The sequence below is a fragment of the Oncorhynchus mykiss genome, chromosome 1 (genome assembly GCF_013265735.2).
Source record: "Oncorhynchus mykiss isolate Arlee chromosome 1, USDA_OmykA_1.1, whole genome shotgun sequence".
Classification (NCBI taxonomy): domain Eukaryota; kingdom Metazoa; phylum Chordata; class Actinopteri; order Salmoniformes; family Salmonidae; genus Oncorhynchus; species Oncorhynchus mykiss.
Window position 1 is genome coordinate 81,329,537 of NC_048565.1, and position 25,395 is coordinate 81,354,931.

Here is a 25,395-nt window from a genome sequence, read left to right on the forward strand (position 1 = left end):
AGACATGGGTGTGTTTCAGTTCAGTTGGGAAGGGAAGGGAAGACATGGGTGTGTTTCAGTTCAGTTGAGAAGGGAAGGCATGGGTGTGTTTCAGTTCAGTTGAGAAGGGAAGACATGGGTGTGTTTCAGTTCAGTTGAGAAGGGAAGGCATGGGTGTGTTTCAGTTCAGTTGAGAAGGGAAGGCATGGGTGTGTTTCAGTTCAGTTGAGAAGGGAAGACATGGGTGTGTTTCAGTTCAGTTGGGAAGGGAAGGGAAGACATGGGTGTGTTTCAGTTCAGTTGGGAAGGGAAGACATGGGTGTGTTTCAGTTCAGTTGGGAAGGGAAGGGAAGACATGGGTGTGTTTCAGTTCAGTTGGGAAGGGAAGGGAAGACATGGGTGTGTTTCAGTTCAGTTGGGAAGGGAAGACATGGGTGTGTTTCAGTTCAGTTGGGAAGGGAAGACATGGGTGTGTTTCAGTTCAGTTGGGAAGGGAAGACATGGGTGTGTTTCAGTTCAGTTGGGAAGGGAAGGAATGGGTGTGTTTCAGTTCAGTTGGGAAGGGAAGACATGGGTGTGTTTCAGTTCAGTTGGGAAGGGAAGGGAAGACATGGGTGTGTTTCAGTTCAGTTGGGAAGGGAAGGGAAGACATGGGTGTGTTTCAGTTCAGTTGGGAAGGGAAGACATGGGTGTGTTTCAGTTCAGTTGGGAAGGGAAGAAAATACATGGGTGTGTTTCAGTTCAGTTGCTGCTCTGTGTGTTTTGGTTTCATTGCAGATAACGAGAACAGGTTGGAGGAGAAAAAGCCAGCATTGATTTTGTTTGCTGGGCAGGCGTTTCTCCATTACAGAGCTTGGTCGATAAACACAGGGCTGAGCAGAATGGGAGGAGCGGTGTGTGTGTGTCATTCATTACGATGATGAACAAATAAACACACACACTATCCAGAATGTGTGTTCAATTATAATTGTTGCAATCCGAACAGAAAATATTTAGTTGGTTTCTGCAGTTTGCTGTCTTCAGGGCTGTGGAATCTGCTTAGATCAGCTAACGACTGGCCTACTCGTTTATTACAGAGACTTACACACACACACACACACATCCACGCCAAGATTGCGAGGGATCAATAAGGTTCTATTTATGAATGATGCTAAATGAGGCAAACACATATTTTGTGTGTGTGTGTATATGTATTGTGTGGCCTCCACCTCTATACCTCCCCAGTATGACCTCTGACCTCTCACCCCTAGAGATGCCCAGTCTTTGGCCTGTTGGTCCAGGTTGAAACCGAACACAGTTTCCATTACTGTCTCAACCCTGTAGACAACTGGCTCTCCACCTGCCACACACATTTTGACATTTTAGTCATTTAGCAGACACTCTTATCCAGAGCGACTTGCATTCATCTTCAGATAGCTAGGTGGGACAACCACATACAACCACATATCACAGGCATAGTAAGTACACCTTTCCTCAATAAAGTAGCTGTCAGCAAAGTCAGAGATAGAAAGGAGAGAGGGGGACAGAACAGCTTGGACTGGGCAGAGCTGACATCCCGTAGGGGTGGGAGGACCAAAAGACCAGAGGTGGCAGAACAGAGTGCTGGGGTTGGGGTGTAGGGTTTGAGCATAGCCTGAAGGTAGGGAGAGGCAGGTCCGTTTTCTGTTCTGTAGGTAAGCACCATGGTCTTGCAGTGGATGCGAGCTTCGACTAGAAGCCAGTGGAGTGTGCAGAGGAGCGGGGTGACGTGGGATCATTTGAGAAGGTTGAAATCCAGAATTCTGCAGCCCACCTGGTTAAGATGCAGTGATTTGATGGCACAAGTGAGCCCAGTCAACAGACGTAAGATGACAACGCCTGGATTGGACCTGTGCTGCTTCCTGTGTGAGGGAGGGTAATACTCTATGGATGTTGCAGAGCATGAACATGCAGGAGCAGATCACTGCCTTGATGTTTGCAGAGAACGACAGAGTGTTGCCCAGGGTCACGCCAAGATTCTTTGCACTCTGGGAGGGTGACAGAGTGTAACCATGGTCCTCACACCTCTACAACCCACACCATGGTCCCCACACCTCTACAACCCACACCATGGTCCTCACACCTCTACAACCCACACCATGGTCCTCACACCTCTCCAACACACACCATGGTCTTCACACCTCTCCAACACACACCATGGTCCTCACACCTCTACAACACACACCATGGTCCTCACACCTCTACAACCCACACACCATGGTCCTCACACCTCTACAACCCACACACCATGGTCCTCACACCTCTACAACCCACACCATGGTCCTCACACCTCTACAACCACACCATGGTCCTCACACCTCTACAACCCACACCATGGTCCTCACACCTCTACAACCCACACCATGGTCCTCACACCTCTACAACCCACACCATGGTCCTCACATCTCTACAACCCACACCATGGTCCTCACACCTCTACAACACACACCATGGTCCTCACACCTCTACAACCCACACCATGGTCCTCACACCTCTACAACCCACACCATGGTCCTCACACCTCTACAGCCCACACCATGGTCCTCACACCTCTACAACCCACACCATGGTCCTCATAACTCTACAACCCACACCATGGTCCTCACACCTCTACAACCCACACCATGGTCCTCACGCCTCTACAACACACACCATGGTCCTCACACCTCTACCACACACACACCATGGTCCTCACACCTCTACAACACACACCATTAGGAGAATGAACAGATTCCTGGATAGAGGATGAGAGGATGAGTGTGTGTGTGTGTGTGTGTGTGTGTGTGTGTGTGTGTGTGTGTGTGTGTGTGTGTGTGTGTGTGTGTGTGTGTGTGTGTGCGTGTGTGTGTCAGGGTCGGCGGTGAAGAGTGGGTGTCACCTGACCATTCTAGTTTCAAAGCAGCGTTCAACTTAAGTATTTGTGAATAGCGCTACGTCCATTTCTACAAAAGCATGTTGTTGAGCCCTACTGATTTGAATAAACCCATGACTGTGGTGTCAATTGGCTGGTGAAGAGGAGGATAATGAAGGACTGTGTTCAGGTGTAACTCACTGGTGTTTCCAGGAGAGCGTCTGTGTAGAAGCAGTAGATACTGAGACTGTGTGATCCACTATGGACCCTTTCCAGAGTGTCAGGCAACAAAAGCAGGTTTATTTGAATGCATAAGAATGTGTGTGAGTGAGTGTGTGCGTGTGTGTTGCCAACTCTGCTCCATGTTCAGCATGTAAAACAAAAGGCAGTCAATCACAGGTCACATCATCTGCAACAGCTGCAGGGGGGGGGGGGGCAAAGCAGATTTGGAGATGAAAGATGATCTGTGGTGGGTGTGTACATCTATTTTCTCTCCCAGATATACAAAGGTACAGTGACTGCTAGGGACCACCATTAATAATCCTGGTTGCAGAGGCTCTATCCTTGTTCATGCGTTGTGTTAGGCTAGTCCCAGCCAGAGACAGACAGAACTGGATATCCCCTCCTTTACTCTATACTGCTCTGGCCAGGTGTCACAGCAGGATATGGAGGTTTCAACTCAACACAATAGGTCATGGAGTGCTTGTGTCTGATATACAACTCTAGAGATTCAAATACTACCGTATAACAAGGAATAGGATCAAGACTCTCTCTGAGAAGCAGAACTGGCCCAGATGTTAGCTAGTAAGAACTGCTCTCTCTTCCTCCTCCTCCATTCAATCTGGCCACTTTAGCACCCCCCCATCCCTACTTCCCTTTTTACACGAGACAGATTACTTCTTCTAACCTCCTTTCAGCAGGCTGCAATGAGACATGCAGCGAGAGAGAGAGACAGAGACAGAGACAGACAGACAGACAGGGACAGACACACAGGGACAGACATACAGGGACAGATACACAGGGACAGACACACAGGGACAGACACACAGGGGCAGACAGGCACACAGAGAGAGAGACACACAGGGACAGACACACACACACACTGCTCCCATATAGCTCTAGCTACACATCTACATTGCTATTATATTCGACACTGACATTTAAAAACATAATTCTTCCCTGTGACATTTCAGATAGATCTAGTGTACCCTCTACTGGGAAATACAACAACTGGTAGCAGTTATCAGTTAAGATCTGATTACAGAGCTTGTTAGATACACTGCCTTCAAAAAGTATTCATACTCCTTGACTTATTCCACATATTGTTGTGTTAAAGCCTGAATTCAAAATGGATTACATAGATTTTTCTCACCCATATACACACAATATCAATTAATTACAAAGTGAACAGATGTTTTTAGAAAATGTTTGCAAATTTATTGAAAATACAATACAGAAATATCCCCTTTACATAAGTATACACGCTCAAGTTAATACATGTTAGAATCACCCAGTGATTACAGCTGGGCGTCTTTCACCTGGATTGTACAATATTTGTCCCTTATTCTTTTCAAAATTCTTTAACTCTGTCAAATTGGTTGTTGGTCATTGCTAAATAACCATTTTCAGGTCTTGCCATTGATGTTCAAGTAGATTTAAGTCAAAACTGTAACTCGTCCACTAAGGAACATTCACTGTCTTCTTGGTAAGCAACTTCAGTGTATTTTATTCCATTTATTTAACCAGGCAAATCAGTTAAGAACAAATTCTTATTTTCAATGACAGCCTATCACAGCCAAACCCGGACGACGCTGGGCCAATTGTGTGCCGCCCTATGGGACTCCAAATCATGGTCGGTTGTGATAAAGCCTGGAATCGAACCCGGGTCTGTAGTGACTCCTCTAGCACTGAGATGCATTGCCTTATACCGCTGTGCGACTCGGTTCGGCCTTGTGTTTAAGGATATTGTCCTGCTGAAAGGTGAATTAATCTCCCAGTGTCTGGAGGAAAGCAGACTGAACAAGGTTTTCCTCTAGGATTTTGCCTGTGCTTAGCGCCATTCCATTTATTTGTTAATCCTGAAAAACTCCCCAGTCCTTAACTATTACAAGCATACCCATAACATGATGCAGCCACCACTATGCATGAACATATGGAGAGTGGTAATTCGCTGATAACTACTTTATTGAGGAAACGTGTACTTACTATGCCTGTGACAAAATGGGGCCGACAGAGATGGTTGCCTTGCTTTGAGTCCTTAGGAAACTATGCAGTATTTAGTTTATGTATTATTTTTTACATTGTTACCCCAGGAAACCTTAAGTCTTATTACATACAGCCAGGAAAAACTATTGGATATAAGAGTGACTTCAACTTACCAACATTATGACTAGATATACGACTTTCCCGAAGCGGATCCTCTGTTTGGACCACCACCCAGGACAATGGACCGACTCCCAGAAGCCAACCCAAAACAACGGTGCCGCAGAAGGGGCAGACGGAACGGCCTCCTGGTCAGGCTCCGTAGACGTGCACTTCGCCCACTGCTCCAGAGTATACTACTCGCCAATGTCCAACGGCTCTTGACAACAAGGTAGACGAAAATCGAGCAAGGGTTGCCTTCCAGAGAGACATCAAAGATTGTAACATTCTCGGTTTCACGGAAACATGGCTCACTCGGGATATCGGTTCAGCCACAGGGCTTCTCCATGCATCGCACCGACAGAGATAAACACCTCCCTGAGATGAGGAAAGGCGGGAGAGTATGCTTCATGAATAACGACTCATAGTGTTATCATAACAACATACAGGAACTCAAGTCCTTCTGCTCATCCGACCAAGAATTCCTTACAATCAAATGCCGGCCATATTACCTCCCAAGAGAATTCTCGTCAGTTATCGTCACAGCCGTGTACATTCCCCCTCAAGCAGACACCACGACGACCCTCAAGGAACTTCACTGAACTCTATGTAAACTGGAAACCATATATCCGGAGGCTGCATTTATTGTAGCTAGGGATTTTAACAAAGTACATTTGAGAACAAGGCTACCTAAACTCTATCAACATACTGATTCCAGTACTTGCGGGGGTAATACACTCGTTCACTGCTAACGTCCGTGATGCATACAAAGCCCACCCCCGCCCTCCCTTTGGCAAATCCGACCACGACGCCATCTTGCAGGTCCACAGATGATGCAATCACCATCAAACTGCCCTATCCCATCTTGATAGGAGGAATACCTATGTACAGTGCCTTGCGAAAGTATTCGGCCCCCTTGAACTTTGCGACCTTTTGCCACATTTCAGGCTTCAAACATAAAGATATAAAACTGTATTTTTTTGTGAAGAATCAACAAGTGGGACACAATCATGAAGTGGAACAAGGAACACACCAGGCAGGTCCGAGATACTGTTGTGAAGAAGTTTAAAGCCGGATTTGGATACAAAAAGATTTCCCAAGCTTTAAACATCCCAAGGAGCACTGTGCAAGCGATAATATTGAAATGGAAGGAGTATCAGACCACTGCAAATCTACCAAGACCTGGCCGTCCCTCTAAACTTTCAGCTCATACAAGGAGAAGACTGATCAGAGATGCAGCCAAGAGGCCCATGATCACTCTGGATGAACTGCAGAGATCTACAGCTGAGGTGGGAGACTCTGTCCATAGGACAACAATCAGTCGAATATTGCACAAATCTGGCCTTTATGGAAGAGTGGCAAGAAGAAAGCCATTTCTTAAAGATATCCATAAAAAGTGTCGTTTAAAGTTTGCCACAAGCCACCTGGGAGACACACCAAACATGTGGAAGAAGGTGCTCTGGTCAGATGAAACCAAAATTGAACTTTTTGGCAACAATGCAAAACATTATGTTTGGCGTAAAAGCAACACAGCTGAACACACCATCCCCACTGTCAAACATGGTGGTGGCAGCATCATGGTTTGGGCCTGCTTTTCTTCAGCAGGGACAGGGAAGATGGTTAAAATTGATGGGAAGATGGATGGAGCCAAATACAGGACCATTCTGGAAGAAACTGATGGAGTCTGCAAAAGACCTGAGACTGGGACGGAGATTTGTCTTCCAACAAGACAATGATCCAAAACATAAAGCAAAATCTACAATGGAATGGTTCAAAAATAAACATATCCAGGTGTTAGAATGGCCAAGTCAAAGTCCAGACCTGAATCCAATCGAGAATCTGTGGAAAGAACTGAAAACTGCTGTTCACAAATGCTCTCCATCCAACCTTACTGAGCTCGAGCTGTTTTGCAAGGAGGAATGGGAAAAAATTCAGTCTCTCGATGTGCAAAACTGATAGAGACATACCCCAAGCGACTTACAGCTGTAATTGCAGCAAAAGGTGGCGCTACAAAGTATTAACTTAAGGGGGCCGAATAATTTTGCACGCCCAATTTTTCAGTTTTTGATTTGTTAAAAAAGTTTGAAATATCCAATAAATGTCGTTCCACTTCATGATTGTGTCCCACTTGTTGTTGATTCTTCACAAAAAAATACAGTTTTATATCTTTATGTTTGAAGCCTGAAATGTGGCAAAAGGTCGCAAAGTTCAAGGGGGCCGAATACTTTCGCAAGGCACTGTAAGAAAGCTGTTCATTGACTACAGCTCAGCATTCAACACCATAGTACCCTCTAAGCTCATCATCAAGCTGGAGGCCCTGGGTTTCAACCCCGTCCTGTGCAATTGAATCCTGGACTTTGACGGGCCGCCCCCAGGTGATGAAGGTAGGAAACAACATCTCCACTTTGCTGACCCTCAACACTGGGGCTCCATAAGGGTGCGTGCTCAGCCCCCTCCTGTATTCCCTGTTCACCCACGACTACGCACGCCTCCAACTCAATCATCAAGTTTGCAGACGACACAACAGTGGGCTTGATTACCAACAACAACGAGACGGCATACAGGGAGGAGGTGAGGGCACTCGGTGAGTGGTTTCAGGAAAACAACCTCTCACTCAATGGCAAAAAAACAAAGGAGATGATCGTGGACTTCAGGAAACAGCAGAGGGAGCACACCCCTATCCACATCGACGGGACAGCAGTGGAGAAGCTGGAAAGTTTTAAGTTCCTCGGTGTACACATCACAGACAAACTGAACTGGTCCACCCACACAGACAGTGTGATGAAGAAGCCGTAACAGCGCCTCTTCAACCTCAGAAGGCTGAAGAAATTTTGCTTGTCACCCAACACCCTGACAAACTTCTACAGATGCACAATCGAGAGCATCCTGTCGGGCTGCATCACAGCCTGGTACGGCAACTGCACCGCCCTCAACCACAAGGCTCTCCAGAGAGTGGAGCGGTCTGCACAACGCATCACCAATGGTAAATTACCTGCCCTCCATGACACCTACAGCGGTCGATGTAACAGGAAGGCCAAAAAGATCATCAAGGAAAACAACCACCCGAGCCACTGCCTGTTCACACCGCTACCATCCAGAAGTCGAGGTCAGTAAAGGTGCATCAAGGCTGGGACCGCGAGACTGAAAAAAGCCATCAGACTGCTAAACAGCCATCACTAACTCAGAGAGGCTGCTGCCTACATTGAGACCCAATCGCTGGACACTTCAATAAAAGGATCACTAATCACTTTAAATAAAGCCATTTGAAATAATGGCACTTTAATAACGTTTACATATCTTACTTTACTCAGATCATATGTAAACTCAGCAAAAAAATAAACATCCTCTCACTGTCAACTGCATTTATCTTCAGCAAACTTAACATGTGTAAATATTTGTATGAACAGAACAAGATTCAACAACTGAGACATAAACTGAACAAGTTCTACAGTCATGTGACTAATAGAAACTGAATAATGTGTCTCTGAACAAGGGGGGGGGGGGGTCAAAAGTAACAGTATCTAGTGTGGCCACCAGCTGCATTAACTACTGCAGTGCATCTCCTCCTCATGGACTGCACCAGATTTGCCAGTTCTTGCTGTGAGATGTTACCCCACTCTTCCACCAAGGCACCTGCAAGTTCCTGGACATTTCTGGGGGGAACAGCCCTAGCCCTCACTCCGATCCAACAGGTCCCAGACGTGCTCAATGGGATTGAGATCCAGGCTCTTCGCTGGCCATGGCATTACACTGATATTCCTGTCTTGCAGGAAATGACGCACAGAACGAGCAGTATGGCTGGTGGCATTGTCATGCTGGAGTGAGCCTGCAGGAAGGGTACCACATGAGGGAGGAGGATGTCTTCCCTGTAACACACAGCTTTGAGATTGCCTGCAATGACAACAAGCTCAGTCCGATGATGCTGTGGCACACCGCCCCAGACCATGACGGACCCTCCACCTCGATCCCGCTCCAGAATACAGACCTCTGTGTAATTCCGATTCCTTCAACGATAAACGTGAATCCGACCATCACCCCTGGTGAGACAAAACTGCGATTCGTCCGTGAAGAGCACTTTTTGTCAGTCCTGTCTGGTCCAGCGACGGTGGGTTTGTGCCCATAGGCGGCGTTGTTGCCGGTGATGTCTGTTGAGAACCTGCCTTACAACAGGCCTACAAGCCCTCAGTCCAGCCTCTCTCAACACTGATGGAGGGATTGTGTGTTCCTGGTGTGACTCGGGCAGTTGTTGTTGCCATCCTGTACCTGTCCCGCAGGTGTGATGTTCGGACGTACCGATCCTGTGCAGGTGTTGTTACACGTGGTCTGCCACTGCGAGGACGATCAGCTGTCCATCCTGTCTCGCTGTAGTGCTGTCTTAGGCGTCTCACAGTACGGACATTGCAAATTATTGCCCTGGCCACATCTGCAGTCCTCATGCCTCCTTGCAGCATGCCTAAGGCACGTTCACGCAGATGAGCAGGGACCCTGGGCATCTTTCTTTTGGTGAATTTCAGAGTCAGTAGAAAGGCCTCTTTAGCGTCCTAAGTTTTCCGAACTGTGACCTTAATTGACTACCGTCTGTAGTAGCACTACCGTCTGTTAGTGTCTTATCGACCGTTCCACAGGTGCATGTTCATTAATTTTTTATGGTACCTTGAACAAGCATGGGAAACAGTGTTTAAACCCTTTAAAATGAAGATCTGTGAAGTTATTTGGATTTTTACAAATTATTTTTGAAATAAAGTTTTTTTGCTGAGTTTAAATACTGTATTTTATAACATCTATTGCACTTTACCTATGCCGCTCGGCCATCGCTCATCGATATATTCATATTCTCATCCGCCTCTTTAGATTTGTGTGTATTAGGTAGTTGTTGGGGAATTGTTAGATTACTTGTTAGATATTACTGCACTGTCGGAACTAGAAGCACAAGCATTTCACTACACTCGCATTAACATCTGCTAAAAATGTGTATGTGACCAATAACATTTGATTTGATTTGTGGTTGTCTCACCTAGCTACAGTGGGGTAAAAAAGTATTGTCAGCCACCAACTGTGCAAGTTCTCCCATATAAAAAGATGAGAGAGGCCTGTAATTTTCATCATAGGTACACTTCAACTATGACAGACAAAATGAGAAGAAAAATCCAGAAAATCACATTGTAGGATTTTTAATGAATTTATTTGCAAATTATGGTGGAAAATAAGTATTTGGTCACCTACAAAAAAGTAAGATTGCTGGCTCTCACAGACTTCTTTAAGAGGCTCTTCCCAACTTCTTTAAGAGGCTCCTCTGTCCTCCACTTGTTACCTGTATTAATGGCACCTGTTTGAACTTGTTATCAGTATAAAAGACACCTGTCCACCTCACAGTCAAACTCCAAACTCCACTACGGCCAAGACCAAAGAGGACACCAGAAACAAAATTGGAGGCCTGCACCAGGCTGGGAAGACTGAATCTGCAATAGGTAAGCAGCTTGGTTTGGAGCAATTATTAGGAAATGGAAGACATACAAGACCACTGATAATCTCCCTCGATCTGGGGCTCCATGCAAGATCTCACCCCGTGGGGTCAAAATGATAACAAGAGCAAAAAATCCCAGAACCACACGGGGGGACCTAGTGAATGACCTGCAGAGAGCTGGGACCAAAGTAACAAAGCCTACCATCAGTAACACACTACGCCGCCAGGGACTCAAATCCTGCAGTGCCAGACGTATCCCCTTGCTTAAGCCAGTACATGTCCAGGCCCGTCTGAAGTTTGCTAGAGAGCATTTGGATGATCCAGAAGAAGATTGGGAGAATGTCATATGGTCAGATGAAACCAAAATACAACTTTTTGGTAAAAACTCAACTTGTCGTGTTTGGAGGACAAAGAATGCTGAGTTGCATCCAAAGAACACCATACCTACTGTGAAGCATGGGGGTGGAAACATCATGCTTTGGGGCTGTTTTTCTGCAAAGGGACCAAGGAAAGAATGAATGGGGCCATGTATCGTGAGATTTTGTGTGAAAAACTCCTTCCATCAGCAAGGGCATTGAAGATGAAACGTTGCTGGGTCTTTCAGCATGACAATGATCCCAAACACACCGCCCGGGCAACGAAGGAGTGGCTTCGTAAGAAGCACTTAAAAGGTCCTGGAGTGGCCTAGCCAGTCTCCAGATCTCAACCCCATAGAAAATCTTTGGAGGGAGTTGAAAGTCCGTGTTGCCCAGCAACAGCCCCAAAACATCACTGCTCTAGAGGAGATCTGCATGGAGGAATGGGCCAAAATACCAGCAACTGTGTGTGAAAACCTTGTGAAGACTTACAGAAAATGTTAGACCTCTGTCATTGCCAACAAAGGGTATATAACAAAGTATTGAAATAAACTTTTGTTATTGACCAAATACTTATTTTCCACTATAATTTGCAAATTACTTAATTCAAAATCCTACAAGGTGATTTTCTGGATTTTTTTTTAGTTGAAGTGTACCTATGATGAAAATTACAGGCCTCTGTCATCTTTTGAAGTGGGAGAACTTGCACAATTGGTGGCTGACTAAATATTTTTTTGCCCCACTGTATCTTAAGATGAATGCACTAACTAAGATAAGAGTGTCTACTAAAAGACTCAAATGTAGGTATGAATGTAACATGTTATCAAAGTAAAACGGCTGATAAGAAAGTCAGATGTTCATTAGTTCAAGTCCCACCAAATCATATGTTTATTAGTTCAAGTCCCACCCAATCAGATTAATATTGTTTGTTGATGAAATTATGCACTTCCATCTACAAATACTCATACCTCTGAGACAGTTTACCTAAACCCTTCAATGGATTGTTCCAGGTTCATTCTGAAAGCCATCTATATAACACAAGACACTGTGATAACCTTCACCTTCCCCACTGCTGCACCTCATAGTCAATTCTCTATCAGATACTCTGGAATTCTTATCTTCACATTGACAAAACCTCATTATCCCTCAATAACTTCAAGCGAAGACTGGTGGTCAGCCTGATGAATCAAACTAACCAATAATCCCCTCCATGTAACACACACACACACACTTTTTCTTGAATACTGAGTATATCATGTACAATTATAATTAATATGCTTTGTTTGACTGAATTAACTTTTTTTTTGTACATAGATTTGTGTAGTTTTCATATCAGCCCTTTTAGTCTTCCAACCTCACCTGCACACCGTTTTACCAGTTTATATCTGCACTGTTTTGTCTTTCACTTCTTTTCTTCAGTGTGAATAAATAAAACCTAAAACCTAATGGAAACCGAGGTAGATAGCTCATTCTCTGTCTCTGAGTAGTAACTGGCAGTGCTCACACCTGGTCAGTCAGTTGATATCAAAGTGCACCGTCTGATATGAAAAGCTAACAGGATAGCCAATCAGAACAAGGGGGATGGTGCAGGTACTGTAGCCTACATGCGTAAGAGCCTTTGTATCCATGCTTGAAATAGGATATTGTTACGTCTGTAATGCTGTAACACTCCCCTTTAGCAAACACTGCTATCATGTTATCATGAATAAACACTAGTATCCTGGGACTATGTACAGGCTGTATACGCTAGATTATAAAGTGTGTGGGACAGAATGGAAAAACAGAAACTTAAAAGAAAGCTTGAAAACAAATACTACATGTAATAACAATCCTGTGTGTGTGTGTGTGTGTGTGTGTGTGTGTGTGTGTGTGTGTGTGTGTGTGTGTGTGTGTGTGTGTGTGTGTGTGTGTGTGTGTGTGTGTGTGTGTGTGTGTGTGTGCGTGCGTGCGTGCGTGCGTGCATGGTTTCACTGAGCTCATTATAACAGGAATGGGCTAAATAATGATCTTGTAAAAGCCCAACAAAACACAATCCACATAGCATAAAGGTCAGAGTTCAAAATGACCATCTTCATCTGGATTGGAAAAATGAAAATGGTGGACAGAGAGACAGTAAAAAAAATAATGTAAGTATTTAATTTTTAGATTGCAGATTTGTCCAGCCAATGGAAAAAAAAAAAGATCAGAAATAATCCTCTTAACTGTATGTTTAGTAATGTGATTTAGTGTTATTTAGTCAGTGGGTACAGATGCTGCTTTCCCCTTCACCATAGTAAGGGTTGTGACATTCCATATTAACACCAGATACAGCACAAGTGTGTGTGTATGTGAATGTGTGTATGTTTGTGCGTTTCTGGGAATGAAATGATCCCCATTATGACACACTGTTCCAGAGTGACACGCAATACCTGACCTCGCTCCAAATCAATTATCAACTTCACTGTCTTCATTCTTTTGGAGTGTAATGTTTACTATTAATTGTTATTGTTTATTTCACTTTTGTTTATTATCTACTTCACTTGCTTTGGCAATGTTAACATATGTTTCCCATGCCAATAAAGCCCTTAAACTGAATTGAATTGAATTGAGAGGCCCGTCTGTGGTAATCCTGACCCAGGCACAGCTATCTCCAGCTCCTCCTCTCTGGCTCTCACCCTCCTGAGGGGAAAGTACACTGTGGTACTGGCCTCAGTCACACAGCAGAGGGGTGAAGAAGGACTCCATTACTCACATTTGCACTTACAGACAAGACACACACAGACATGTATGGACGGACACACACACACTATAATCTAGAGTATACAGCCTGAACATAGTCACCAGGATAAGGCTATGTCCATTACTAGTGTTTATTCATGATAGCAGTGTTTACTGAAGGGGAGTGTTACAGCATTACAGACGTAACAATATCCTATTTCAAGCATGGATACAAAGGCTCTTACGCATGTAGGCTAGAGTACCTGCACCATCCCCCTTGTTCTGATTGGCTATCCTGTTAGCTTTTCATATCAGACGGTGCACTTTGATATCAACTGACTGACCAGGTGTGAGCACTGCCAGTTACTACTCAGAGACAGAGAATGAGCTATCTACCTCGGTTTTAATTCCCAACAATATTAATCTGATTGGGTGGAACTTGAACTAAGGAACATCTGATTGACTTTCATATCACCCGGTTTACTTTGATAACAACTGATCGACTTTGATATCAGTTGTCGAGGCTATGTAGAAGATCATGGATTCATTCACACCTCAACCAAACACTGAAGTAGAAAAGGGCGTTGCAATTCTATCTATTTAAAGCTCTTGTGCAACCATAGGCTGCGTAAAGTCATGTCGGATAACCAGACCACTCTGCTTTTTAATCTCTAGCAATCATTTTAGTTTGACACAGAAATGACCTACCAATCAGTGACAAGCATTGAGCGCACCATGACTCTCAATCTAAACGTTTGCTCTGTGTATCACACAGTATCACTGACTATCACTCAATTCATCACAATACTAAATGACTGGAGAGATAGACTTAACACATGGCATCGAGGCATTGTGATTTAATTGTAAGAATCAAAATATGCATAAACAATGTTATTCATACAGATACAGTGACTAGCTTCCCTCTGTGAGGGAAGGAGCAGTAGCCAATAGCTGCTAACAGAAACAAGCTGTTTCTTCAGAGCAGAAGGCCAGCATTTCAATTCTGAAATACATCCAATCTCCACATACAGTATGCGCACGCGCGCACACACAGTGTGTTTCTGAAGAATCAAGAAATACCAGACAAGGAATTCCAATGCTCGGCAACCCTCCTGGCTCATGTGACTGCACAATTACAAACACACACACAGGCCAGATTGTGTGTGGTGCGTTTGCTTAAAGGCCATGATAAAAACAGGGGGAAAATGCGTAATCTGATATGCATGACTTACAGTATAGCCTCTCTCCTTTCTTTCCCCCTCACACATCACAGGTTGCATCTATTATACTCCCCCCCCCCTCCCAAATACCAACCAAAACATTAGACCGAGATTGACTCAGTATGCATTTAGGGGGGTTTGAGGTCAAATAAAAAACCTCTTAATACATGTCAAATGTGAGCAGACGTGAACATGTGAAATTGCGAAGCATTAATGCACATTCTCTGACTGCCCTAGAGCACCAAAACCAGTCTGCATATCTTCTGACAGTTCTATAACACTAAAAACCAGTCTGCATATCTTCTAACAGGTCTACAACACTAAAAACCAGTCTGCATATCTTCTAACAGGTCTACAACACTAAAAACCAGTCTGCATATCTTCTGACAGGTCTACAACACTAAAAACCAGTCTGCATATCTTCTGACAGGTCTACAACACTAAAAACCAGTCTGCATGTTCTCTGACAGGTCTAGAACACTAAAAACCAGTCTGCATATCTTCTGGCAGGTCTAAAACACTAAATACCAGGCTGTATGTTCTCTGACAGGTCTAAAACACTAAATACCAGGCTGTATGTTCTCTGACAGGTCTAAAACACTAAATACCAGGCTGTATGTTCTCTGACAGGTCTAAAACACTAAATACCAGGCTGTATGTTCTCTGACAGGTCTAAAACACTAAATATCAGGCTGTATGTTCTCTGACAGGTCTAAAACACTAAATACCAGGCTGTATGTTCTCTGACAGGTCTAAAACACTAAAAGCCAGGCTGTATGTTCTCTGACAGGTCTAAAACACTAAATACCAGGCTGTATGTTCTCTGACAGGTCTAAAACACTAAATTACCAGGCTGTATGTTCTCTGACAGGTCTAAAACACTAAAAACCAGGCTGTATGTTCTCTGACAGGTCTAAAACACTAAAAACCAGTCTGTATGTTCTCTGACAGGTCTAGAACAGTAAAATCCAGCCTGTATATTCTATGGCAGGTCTCATTGCTCTAGATTCTATACTGAACAAAAATATAAACGCAACATGCAATAATTTCAAAGATTTTACCAAGTTCCAATTCATATAAGGAAATCAGTCAATTTAAATAAATTCCTTAGGCCCTAATCTATGGGTTTCAAATGACTAGGAATACAGATATGCATCTGTTGGTAACAGATACCTTAAAAAAGGTAGGGGCGTGGATCAGAAAACCAGTGCCTGGTGTGACCACCATTTGCCTCATGCAGCGTGACACATCTCCTTCACATAGGAGTACTTGTAGTTTTTCATGTTGTCTGTCTAATTTTTTTGTAATGACTTGGTGCTGCCCATCTTGGCCAGGGCGCTCTTGAAAAAGAGATTTTAATCTCAATGAGCCCTTCCTGGTTAAATAAAGGTTCAATAAATAAGAGTTGATCAGGCTGTTGACTGTGGCCTGTGGAATGCTGTCAGGCTCCTCTTCAATGGCTGTGCGAAGTTGCTGGATATTTACGGAAACTGGAACACACTGTCGTACACGTCGATCCAGAGCCAAACTTGCTCAATGGGTGACATGTCTGGTGAGTACGCAGGTCATGGAAGAACCTGGGACATTTCCAGCGTTCAGGAATTGTGTACAGATCCTTGCGACATGCAAGCATTATCATGCTGAAACATGAGGTGATGGCGGCAGATGAATGGAACGGCAATGGTCCTCAGGATCTCGTCACGGTATCTCTGTGCATTCAAATTGCCATTGATAAAATGCAATTGTGTTTGTTGTCCGTAGCTTATGCCTGTCCATACCATAACCTCACTGCCACCATGGGACACTTTTCACAATGTTGACATCAGCAAACCGCTCACCCACATAACGCCATACACATGGGTCTGCGGTTGCGAGGACGGTTGGATGTACTGCCAAATTCTTTAAAACGATGTTGGAGGCGGCTTTTGGTAGAGAAATGAACATTCAATTCCCTGGCAACAGCTCTGGTGCACATTCCTGCAGTCAGCATGCCAATTGCAAACTCCCTTCTGTAGCATTGTGCTGTGAGACAAAACTGCACATTTTAGAGCTGTCTTTTATTGTCCCAGGCACAAGGTGCACATGTGTAACGATCATGCTGTTTAATCAACTTCTTGATATGCCACGTCCGTCAGGTGGATGGATTATCTTGGCAAAGGAGAAATGCTCACTACAAGCTTTTTGTGCATATGGAACATTTCTGGGATCTTTTATTTCAGTTCATGAAACATGGGACCAACACTTTACATGTTGCGTTTATATTTTTGTTCAGTGTAGAAGACCAAAACCAGTCAATGATTTTTCTCTAGAACAGGGTTCCCCTAGTGTCCTAGCACTACACAACTGATTCAAATAATCAAAGCTTCATGAGATGGTTACTTGAATCAGCTGTGTAGTGCTAGGGTAAAAAACTAAACGTGCACCCAGGGTGGGCCCTAGGACCCAGTTTTGGAAACCCTGGTCTAGAACAAAACCGGTCTGCCTTTTCTCTCTTGTTCCTCAAACCCAATCTGCAAGGTCTGTGACAAATATATAAACAACAGTACTGCCTGCATATCCATCCATCTAGATCACAACCAGATCAATGTCATTGTAGAGACCTCTTGTCTATAAAACATGCAAAGAAAGGGGTCAGCGTCCCAAATGGCACAAGTCTACCTGGGCCCAGGGCAAAAGAAGTGCAATAAACAGGGAATAGAGTGCCATTTGGGATGCAGCCAGAGTGTGTCTGTCTGTGAGAGCAGATGTTGTGCATGATGAGGATAGAGGGCTCGTAAATCACCATGTCTTACCAGCGGAGAGGGAGGTTCTTGTGTTTCCTATTAACCAAAGCCTTCGCTACTTCCTCATCAATCATAGAACATGCCTGGAATGAAGAACAGAAACACAAAACATATTAGGACCACTCAGTACAAAACATCTAGAAAATATTATGTTTTGTCCATGAGAAGGGTAAAAAAAAATCCAGTAACCTTCCCAAAATTCCAGAAATCCCGACTTGGAAAATTCACAGAATCAGGAGGTTATAAGCAGGAACCCCATGATCCTCCAACCAGGATTTCTGGAAAACTGGGGAATTTGGGGAAAGTTACCAGAAATGTGCTACACTACACATGAGCAACAAAGCCTGGTTGACAGTCTGGGTCTGCTACTGCTCTCCTGCAAACATGTTTGGCATGACAATTCAATGGGAGTTGCTGAGAGAGCTGAAACAGACTGGCAAATATAGGTTTCTTTACCATCATTCACTGTGGATGGCCGGTATGGGTTAGTAGTAACATATGATCCTCCAAAAGACGAACTACTACAAATTGATAACTTTAAATCAAATGTCAAAAATATGTACAGTTGAAGTCGGAAGTTTACATACACTTAGGTCAGAGTCATTAAAACTTGTTTTTCAACCACTCCACAAATTTCTTGTTAAAAAAACTATAATTTTGGCAAGTTGGTTAGAACATCTACTTTGTGCATGACACAAGTAATTTTTCAAAAAATTGTTTACAGACAGATTATTTCACTATATCACAATTCCAGTTGGTCAGAAGTTTACATACACTAAGTTGACTGTGCCTTTAAACAGCTTGGAAAATTCCAGAAAATGATGTCATGGCTTTAGAAGCTTCTGATAGGCTAATTGACATAATTTGAGTCAGATGGAGGTGTAACTGTGGATGTATTTCAAGGGATCTTGTGAAGATGCTGGAGGAAACAGGTACAAAAGTATCTATATCCACATAACCTGAAAGGCCGCTCAGCAAGGAAGAAGCCACTACTCCAAAACCACCATAAAAAAGCCAGACTACGGTTTGCAACTGCACATGGGAACAAAGATCGTACTTTTGGAGAAATGTCCTCTGGTCTGATGAAATAAAAATAGAACTGTTTGGCCATAATGACCATCGTTATGTTTGGAGGGTAACGGGGAGGCTTACAAGCTGAAGAACACCCTCCCAACCGTGAAGCATGGGGGTGGCAGAATCATGTTGTGTGGGTGCTTTACTGCAGGAGGGACTGGTGCACTTCACAAAATAGATGGCATCATGAGGCAGGAAAATTATGTGGATATATTGGAGCAACATCTCAAGACATCAGTCAGGAAGTTAAAGCTTGGCCACAAATGGGTCTTCCAAATGGACAATAACCACAAGCATACTTCCAAAGTTGTGTCAAAATGGCTTAAGGACAACAAAGTCAAGGTATTGGAGTGGCCATCACAAAGCCCTGACCTCAATCCTATAGAAAATTTGTGGGAAGATATGAAAAAGCGTGTTTGAGCAAGGAGGCCTACAAACCTGATTCAGTTACACCAGCTCTGTCAGGAGGAATGGGCCAAAATTCACCCAACTTATTGTGGGAAGCTTGTGGAAGGCTACCCGAAACATCTGACCCAAGTTAAACAATTTAAAGAAAATGCTGCCAAATACTAATTGAGTGGATCTTCTGACACACTGGGAATGTGATGAAATAAATAAAGGTTTAAATAAATCATTCTCTACTATTATTCTGACATTTCACATTCTTAAAATAAAGTGGTGATCCTAACTGACTTAATACAGGGAACTTTTTCTAGGATTAAATGTCAGAAATTGGGAAAAACTGTGTTTAAATGTATTTGGCTAAGGTGTATGTAAACTTCTGACTTCAACTATATATATATATATTCTGTGTTAAATGACAAATGTTATTGTCATGTGACGCACTGGAGAAGACTCATCTGATCTCATCGAGATGGCTGACTTGAGTACAGAACTTAGAGAGAGACTCCTGGAAACTGGATATGGGTGTAGTTACAGTACAGAGAGGCTTCTGGCCCAAGGCTAGAGCTGGGAAACACAACTCTGGCCCTCCAGTTCCCAAGTCCCACTGGTTTTTGTTTTCAGCCAATCAAAGACTGGATCAGCTGCCCGAGACATGGCTAGACAAAAGAAGCCTCAAACCTCTCCCATCCCAAAACCATCATTACTACTGTCCAGTTCCTGACAGCAAAGGACAGCAAATGACTAATAGTCACCAAATATGAGACAAAAACATGATTGAACGTTTTGACGAAGAACAATTTCTCTTCAACATTCATCATTTTAGTTTGAGTTTATAAACATTAGCAACTTCATTATCAACTCCCTTTGAATTCCCCTAGCTTCTAATTAGAGATGAAATAGAGATGAATATATAGAGATGACTGTGTGTGTGTTTAGTAATCATAGCACCACGACATTAGACTACAAAGATAGAGAGGGAGTCAGGAAGGGAGGGAGAGAGAGAGATAGGGGGATGGATGGATGGCAAGAGAGATGAAGAGAGAGATGGCGAGAGAGAGAAGGAGGGAGGCATGTAGGGAGGATGAGAAGGCAAGAGAGAGGAGGGAGGCATGTTGGGAGGATGAGAAGGCAAAAGAGAGGAGGGAGGCATGTTGGGAGGATGAGAAGGCAAGAGAGAGGAGGGAGGCATGTTGGGAGGATGAGAATGCGAAAGAGATGGATGGAGAGAGAGAGATGTAAAAACAAAACAACAAAAAACACACAAAAAAGCTAAATGTATATGCAAGTCTTCCATTGTGAATCTCAAGTACTTTCAGCTGCAGCACAGCGGGCTGTCTGTATGGTGTCATTGTCTTAGCACTCCACTGGGAACTGCTCAGTCTATTTCCGTTTCAGTGTAGAGTGAATGGGAGAGGCACCAGACACAATAGAAAGAGAGGCCATATCGGCTTCAATCACGACTTTTACCTTGGTTTGTTTAAAACAAATCTATTATGTTTTGAGGGCTTGTATTTTTCTGAAATACCAGCCTTTCAGATGTATGAGATGACTATAGCTGCCTCACCAAATACATGTATACTTCACTAATGCAATCACTCACTCACTGTAACTGAAGAATGTAGGTAGATGATTCATATAAAGAGTGATGACTTAATTTGGCCCAGTGCTGTGGCTCACAAGACTTCTCAAAAAAAAGACCCCTAGTGTCCTAGCACTAGTCAGCCAGTCCAGTCAGTCAGCTAGTCAATATGCTAGCCAGTCAGTCTGTGAGCCAGCAAGACCACAAAGCAGCCCCCTTCCCCAACTCTGACTAACTCCATGTCTCAGCTGCCTTTTTCTCCACAATTCTGTGGTATCCAATTGGTTAACCCGGCTGGCTTCCGCTTAACCCGGAAGCCAGACGCACCAATGGGTTGGAGGAAACAACGTGGACCTGGTGACAGTGACAGCGTACACTGCGCCCGGCTCACCACAGGAGTCAAGACAAGGACATCCCTGCCGGACAAACCCTCCCCTAACCCAGACGATGCTGGGCCAATTACGCACCGCCCCAAGGGTCTCCAGGTCACGGCCGCCTGCGACAGAGCCTGGACCCGAACCCAGAATCTCTAGTGGCACAACTAGCACTGTGATGCAGTGCCTTAGACCACTGCGCCACTCAGGAGGCCGACGTGAAACAATAGTGAGCTGTGCAGCGTTCAGTCTTGTTTAACCAGGCTAGGTGTCTGCAGGCCCTAGATGATGTTGTATCAGTAGCCTTGATGCCATGGGCCCTTCTGCAGAAACAAAACCACAGTATAAGTGTTAGAAGGGAAACAATGCAGCAGAATGACACAACATGGAGCAATGCACAGGCAGATGTAGTTTGGTGTTCACTCACTCACTCACTCACTCACTCACTCACTCACTCACTCACTCACTCGGGCCAGAGCTCTGTTTATGGGTCTGAGCATGTGTGATAGGAGTGCCAAAATGACACCCTATTCCCTACATAGTGCACTACGTTTAACCAGGGCCCAAAGCGCTCCGGTCAAAAGTAGAGCAATATATTTATAGTTGCACGGCACACCTCCATCACTCGGTCACGTCACGCAATTGTTATGAACTATTTAAAGACGTCTCAGCCATAGCGGCTCTTGAAAGTCAAGTGTTTCTTAATGGGGGTTAATGATTAATTTGTCTGAATTACACTGCAGTTGCTTTGAAATATGACGACATTGCTAAAGTATGCAAATAATTAGCAAGAAACAACTGTCATCATTCAAATGCACTTTAGACAGATAGCAATGTTTCCTTTAGCTAGGAAAGTCAAAATACCTGCTAGTGTTAGCTCGCTAAAATCTGGTGCTCTCCATTGTTTAACGTCAGATTGCGTCACTCCTACGTGACACTTGTCCCTGAACCAATTTACCTTGTAGGACGTGGAACTCATATTCAAATCTGAATATTCCAGAGCAGCTGTTTCTTATTTACAATATCACTGCGCTCTTATGAAATCTCTATGAAATAGACAGAAAAGCTGGCCAACTTATTATTGCAATGATTTATACTGAACAAAAATATAAACGCAACATGTAAAGTGTTGGTCCCATGTTTCATGACCTGAAATAAAAGATCCAATACATTTTCCATAAACACAAAAAGGTTGTTTCTCTCAAATGTTGGGCATAATTTGTTTACATTCCTGTTAGTGAGCATTTCTCCTATGCCAAGATAATCCATCCACCTGACGGGCGTGGCATATCAAGAAGCTGATTAAACAGCATGATCATTACACATGTGCACCTTGTGCCTGGGACAGCAAAAGACCACTCTAAAATGTGCAGTTTTGTCACACAACACAATGCCACAGATGTCTGAAGTTGAGGGAACGTGCAATTGGCATGCTGACTGCAGGAATGTCCACCAGAGCTGCTGCCAGAGAATTGAATGTTCAACTCTCTACCATAAGCCACCTCCAACATTGTTTTAGAGAATTTTGGCAGTACGTCCAACCGGCCTCAAAACCACCGATCGTGTGTAACCATGCCAGCCCACGTCTAAAACCAGCCACCCGGACAGTTGATGAAACTGAGGAGTAATTATGTCTGTAATAAATCCCTTTTGTGGGGAAAAACTAATTCTGATTGGCTGGGCCTGGCTCCCCAGTGTGTGGGCCTATACCCTCCCAGGCCCCGTTGCCCAGGGCCTAATTAATTTATTTAAATTGACTGATTTCATTATATGAACTGTAACTCAGTAAAATCGTTTATATTTTTGTTCAGTATACATCACTTAATCTGCTTTTGTTTTATGTCAACAGGGCAGTACAAAATCTGCTTGTTATTTGTCAGCAGGATGTAAGCCTAGTGTATACAGTGTGTGTGTGTGTGTGTGTGTGTGTGTGTGTGTGTGTGTGTGTGTGTGTGTGTGTGTGTGTGTGTGTGTGTGTGTGTGTGTCAGAGAGAGAGAGCAATTGTGAGAAAACAAAAACAAAACGGTGGCTACCTCCTGCGAAAATAATGTGCAAGCACATCAGTAACGTTGGGTCAACTGAGCACTGCAACTGACTCGGGACGGGGATCGCGACAGATCAGTAGCTTCATGAAAACTCATTATAATGTTAGCTACTACAGTAGCTAACTAGCTTTTGTTTGAAGCATTCAGCCTAAGATAATTTGATTCACCATTGCGTGTGCAGCACTACGTAATGCAAGTTGCTGGTTGGTTGGCAGCTTAATTTCTTATGAAGTGTGACTGGCTCAGGAAGCTAATGTTGGACAAATTTAAGCTAGCTTTCATGTACATTTCGGCTCCCGAATGGCGCAGCAGTCTAAGGCATTGCATCTCAGTGCAGTCACTGGTTCGAATCCAGGCTGCCTCATATCCGGCCGTGATTGGGAGTCTCATAGGGCGGCGCCGTCCAGGTTTGGCTGGGGTAGGCCGTCATTGAAAATAAGAATTTGTTCTTAACTGACTGGCCTAGTTAAATAAAGGTTACATTTCAAAAAATTTATAAAAAATGTAATTGTCAATCTTCAGAAATACTGCTCATTGAAGCACACAACCTCTTAGCTAGATGTGAAATGGTGGAACTCCAAAAAACGTTAACATTATTAACAGATATTTTGAATTCAGCTTGTTTTAAGGATGAACAGGGTTTCATTAGGCCATGTCATCTGGGTCTTTCCTACAATCCAGTGCCTTTTGGACCTCATAACCTTTGGGGGAAATGTATATTTTTCATTTGTTTAGTATTTGGTCAGAAAAAGTACATGTTTGACTTTCAGAAAAACATATTGGTCAAGCTCAGGCACTTACTTAATTCCCTGCTAGGTGCCAAATCCCATACAGTTATTGCTTAATCTTAACAGCCTAAATTAACCATAGCTCTATAGGTGATTGAGATTAAGCTAGCATAATGGTAAACACTGAAAGAACATTTCATATAGAAGTTTAAATTATTTTAACATTTAGAAATTGGATACATTTTCTCTATAATTTAGCCTAACAGGGTGTAAATGTATGACTGAGACAAACAAAACAAGCATCATGAAACATGGAAAAATAGATAAAACAGTGTTAATATTTGTTTAGCTTTGTACTATTGTTTCCCCACCCAAAAATATGATGATACTTCCTGAAAGTGATGTCATTGTGGAAAGGGACAGTTTTCTGCAAATGAAGAGGGTGGAAAGTGATATCTGGGACACACAGAAAATGTTAAATACTACAATAATAAATACAATAACCATGACAAAAAAACATGGATGAAAGAGACTAACTACTAAAAAATGAAGATTGTAAATATTTTATTATTTTATGGCTTATATTTTCCTTAGAAATTGATGAACAACTCCCTGGGACATGGCAAAAACGGCAACATCCGCTGAAAATGATAAAAATTGAAATTTGATTGGTCACATACACGTGTTTAGCAGATGTTATTGTGGGTGTAGCGAAATGCTTGATCCGTATATTTGTGTTTTTAAGGTAAAGGACACCTGGCCTTATATTTAGAGCATTTTGGAATGCACGTTTTATACTATTTTACACTAAATAAGAAGTGACATTTCCTGGAGACAGAAATGGCACCACAGAGTAGGAAGGACCCACCTAGGTAATGTTTTGGAACTACAGACAGCACATTGTAGCTGAACAGCTTTTGATCTATCCCATGACTCTTTGCGAGATACGAGACAGATCACTGCAGGCGGAATCGAAGCGTTTTTCCTCCTTTAGGTATGTACATGTATTTCCAAACCACCATTAAATGCTCTTTTGACTAAATCTTCATCAGCGCCAATTGAGACTGCATTGAGTAGAACATTCAGGTCAGGTACAAGTCTTCAAGAGAACGTTCATAACAATGGCGTGACACGACGTGCAACTCATGAATCAAATCAAACTTTATTTGTCACATGCGCTAAATACAACAGGTGTAGACCTTACTGTGAAATGCTTACTTACAAGCCCTTAACCAACAATGCTTTAAGAAGTTATAAGAAAATAAGTGTTAAATAAAAAATAGAAAATAAAAGTAACAAGTAATTAAAGAGCAGCAGTAAAATAACAACAGCGAGACTATATACAGGGTGTACTGGTACAGAGTCAACGTGCGGGGGCACCAGTTCGTCGAGGTACTTGATGTAATATGTACATGTAGGTAGAGTTAAAGTGACTAGATAATAAACAGAGAGTAGGGGAT

The 25,395-nt window shown here is 43.3% G+C and overlaps 2 protein-coding genes across 8 annotated transcripts in view; one reads left to right on the forward strand and one right to left on the reverse strand.

Moving 5' to 3' along the window:
- LOC110532756 (zinc finger MIZ domain-containing protein 1) overlaps positions 1-25,395 on the reverse strand; it is a 273,627-nt gene that overhangs the window by 153,692 nt on the left and 94,540 nt on the right. For all 7 annotated transcript variants that reach the window (XM_036986829.1, XM_036986812.1, XM_036986826.1 and 4 more), the window contains one exon: positions 17,739-17,812. The gene's annotated coding sequence lies outside the window, so the exon portion shown is untranslated. The remainder of the gene's footprint in view (positions 1-17,738; positions 17,813-25,395) is intronic.
- On the forward strand, positions 2,010-2,576 carry LOC118966718 (histidine-rich glycoprotein-like). Its single transcript, XM_036989902.1, has one exon. It carries the CDS (start codon positions 2,010-2,012, stop codon positions 2,574-2,576), a length of 567 nt encoding a protein of 188 aa, XP_036845797.1.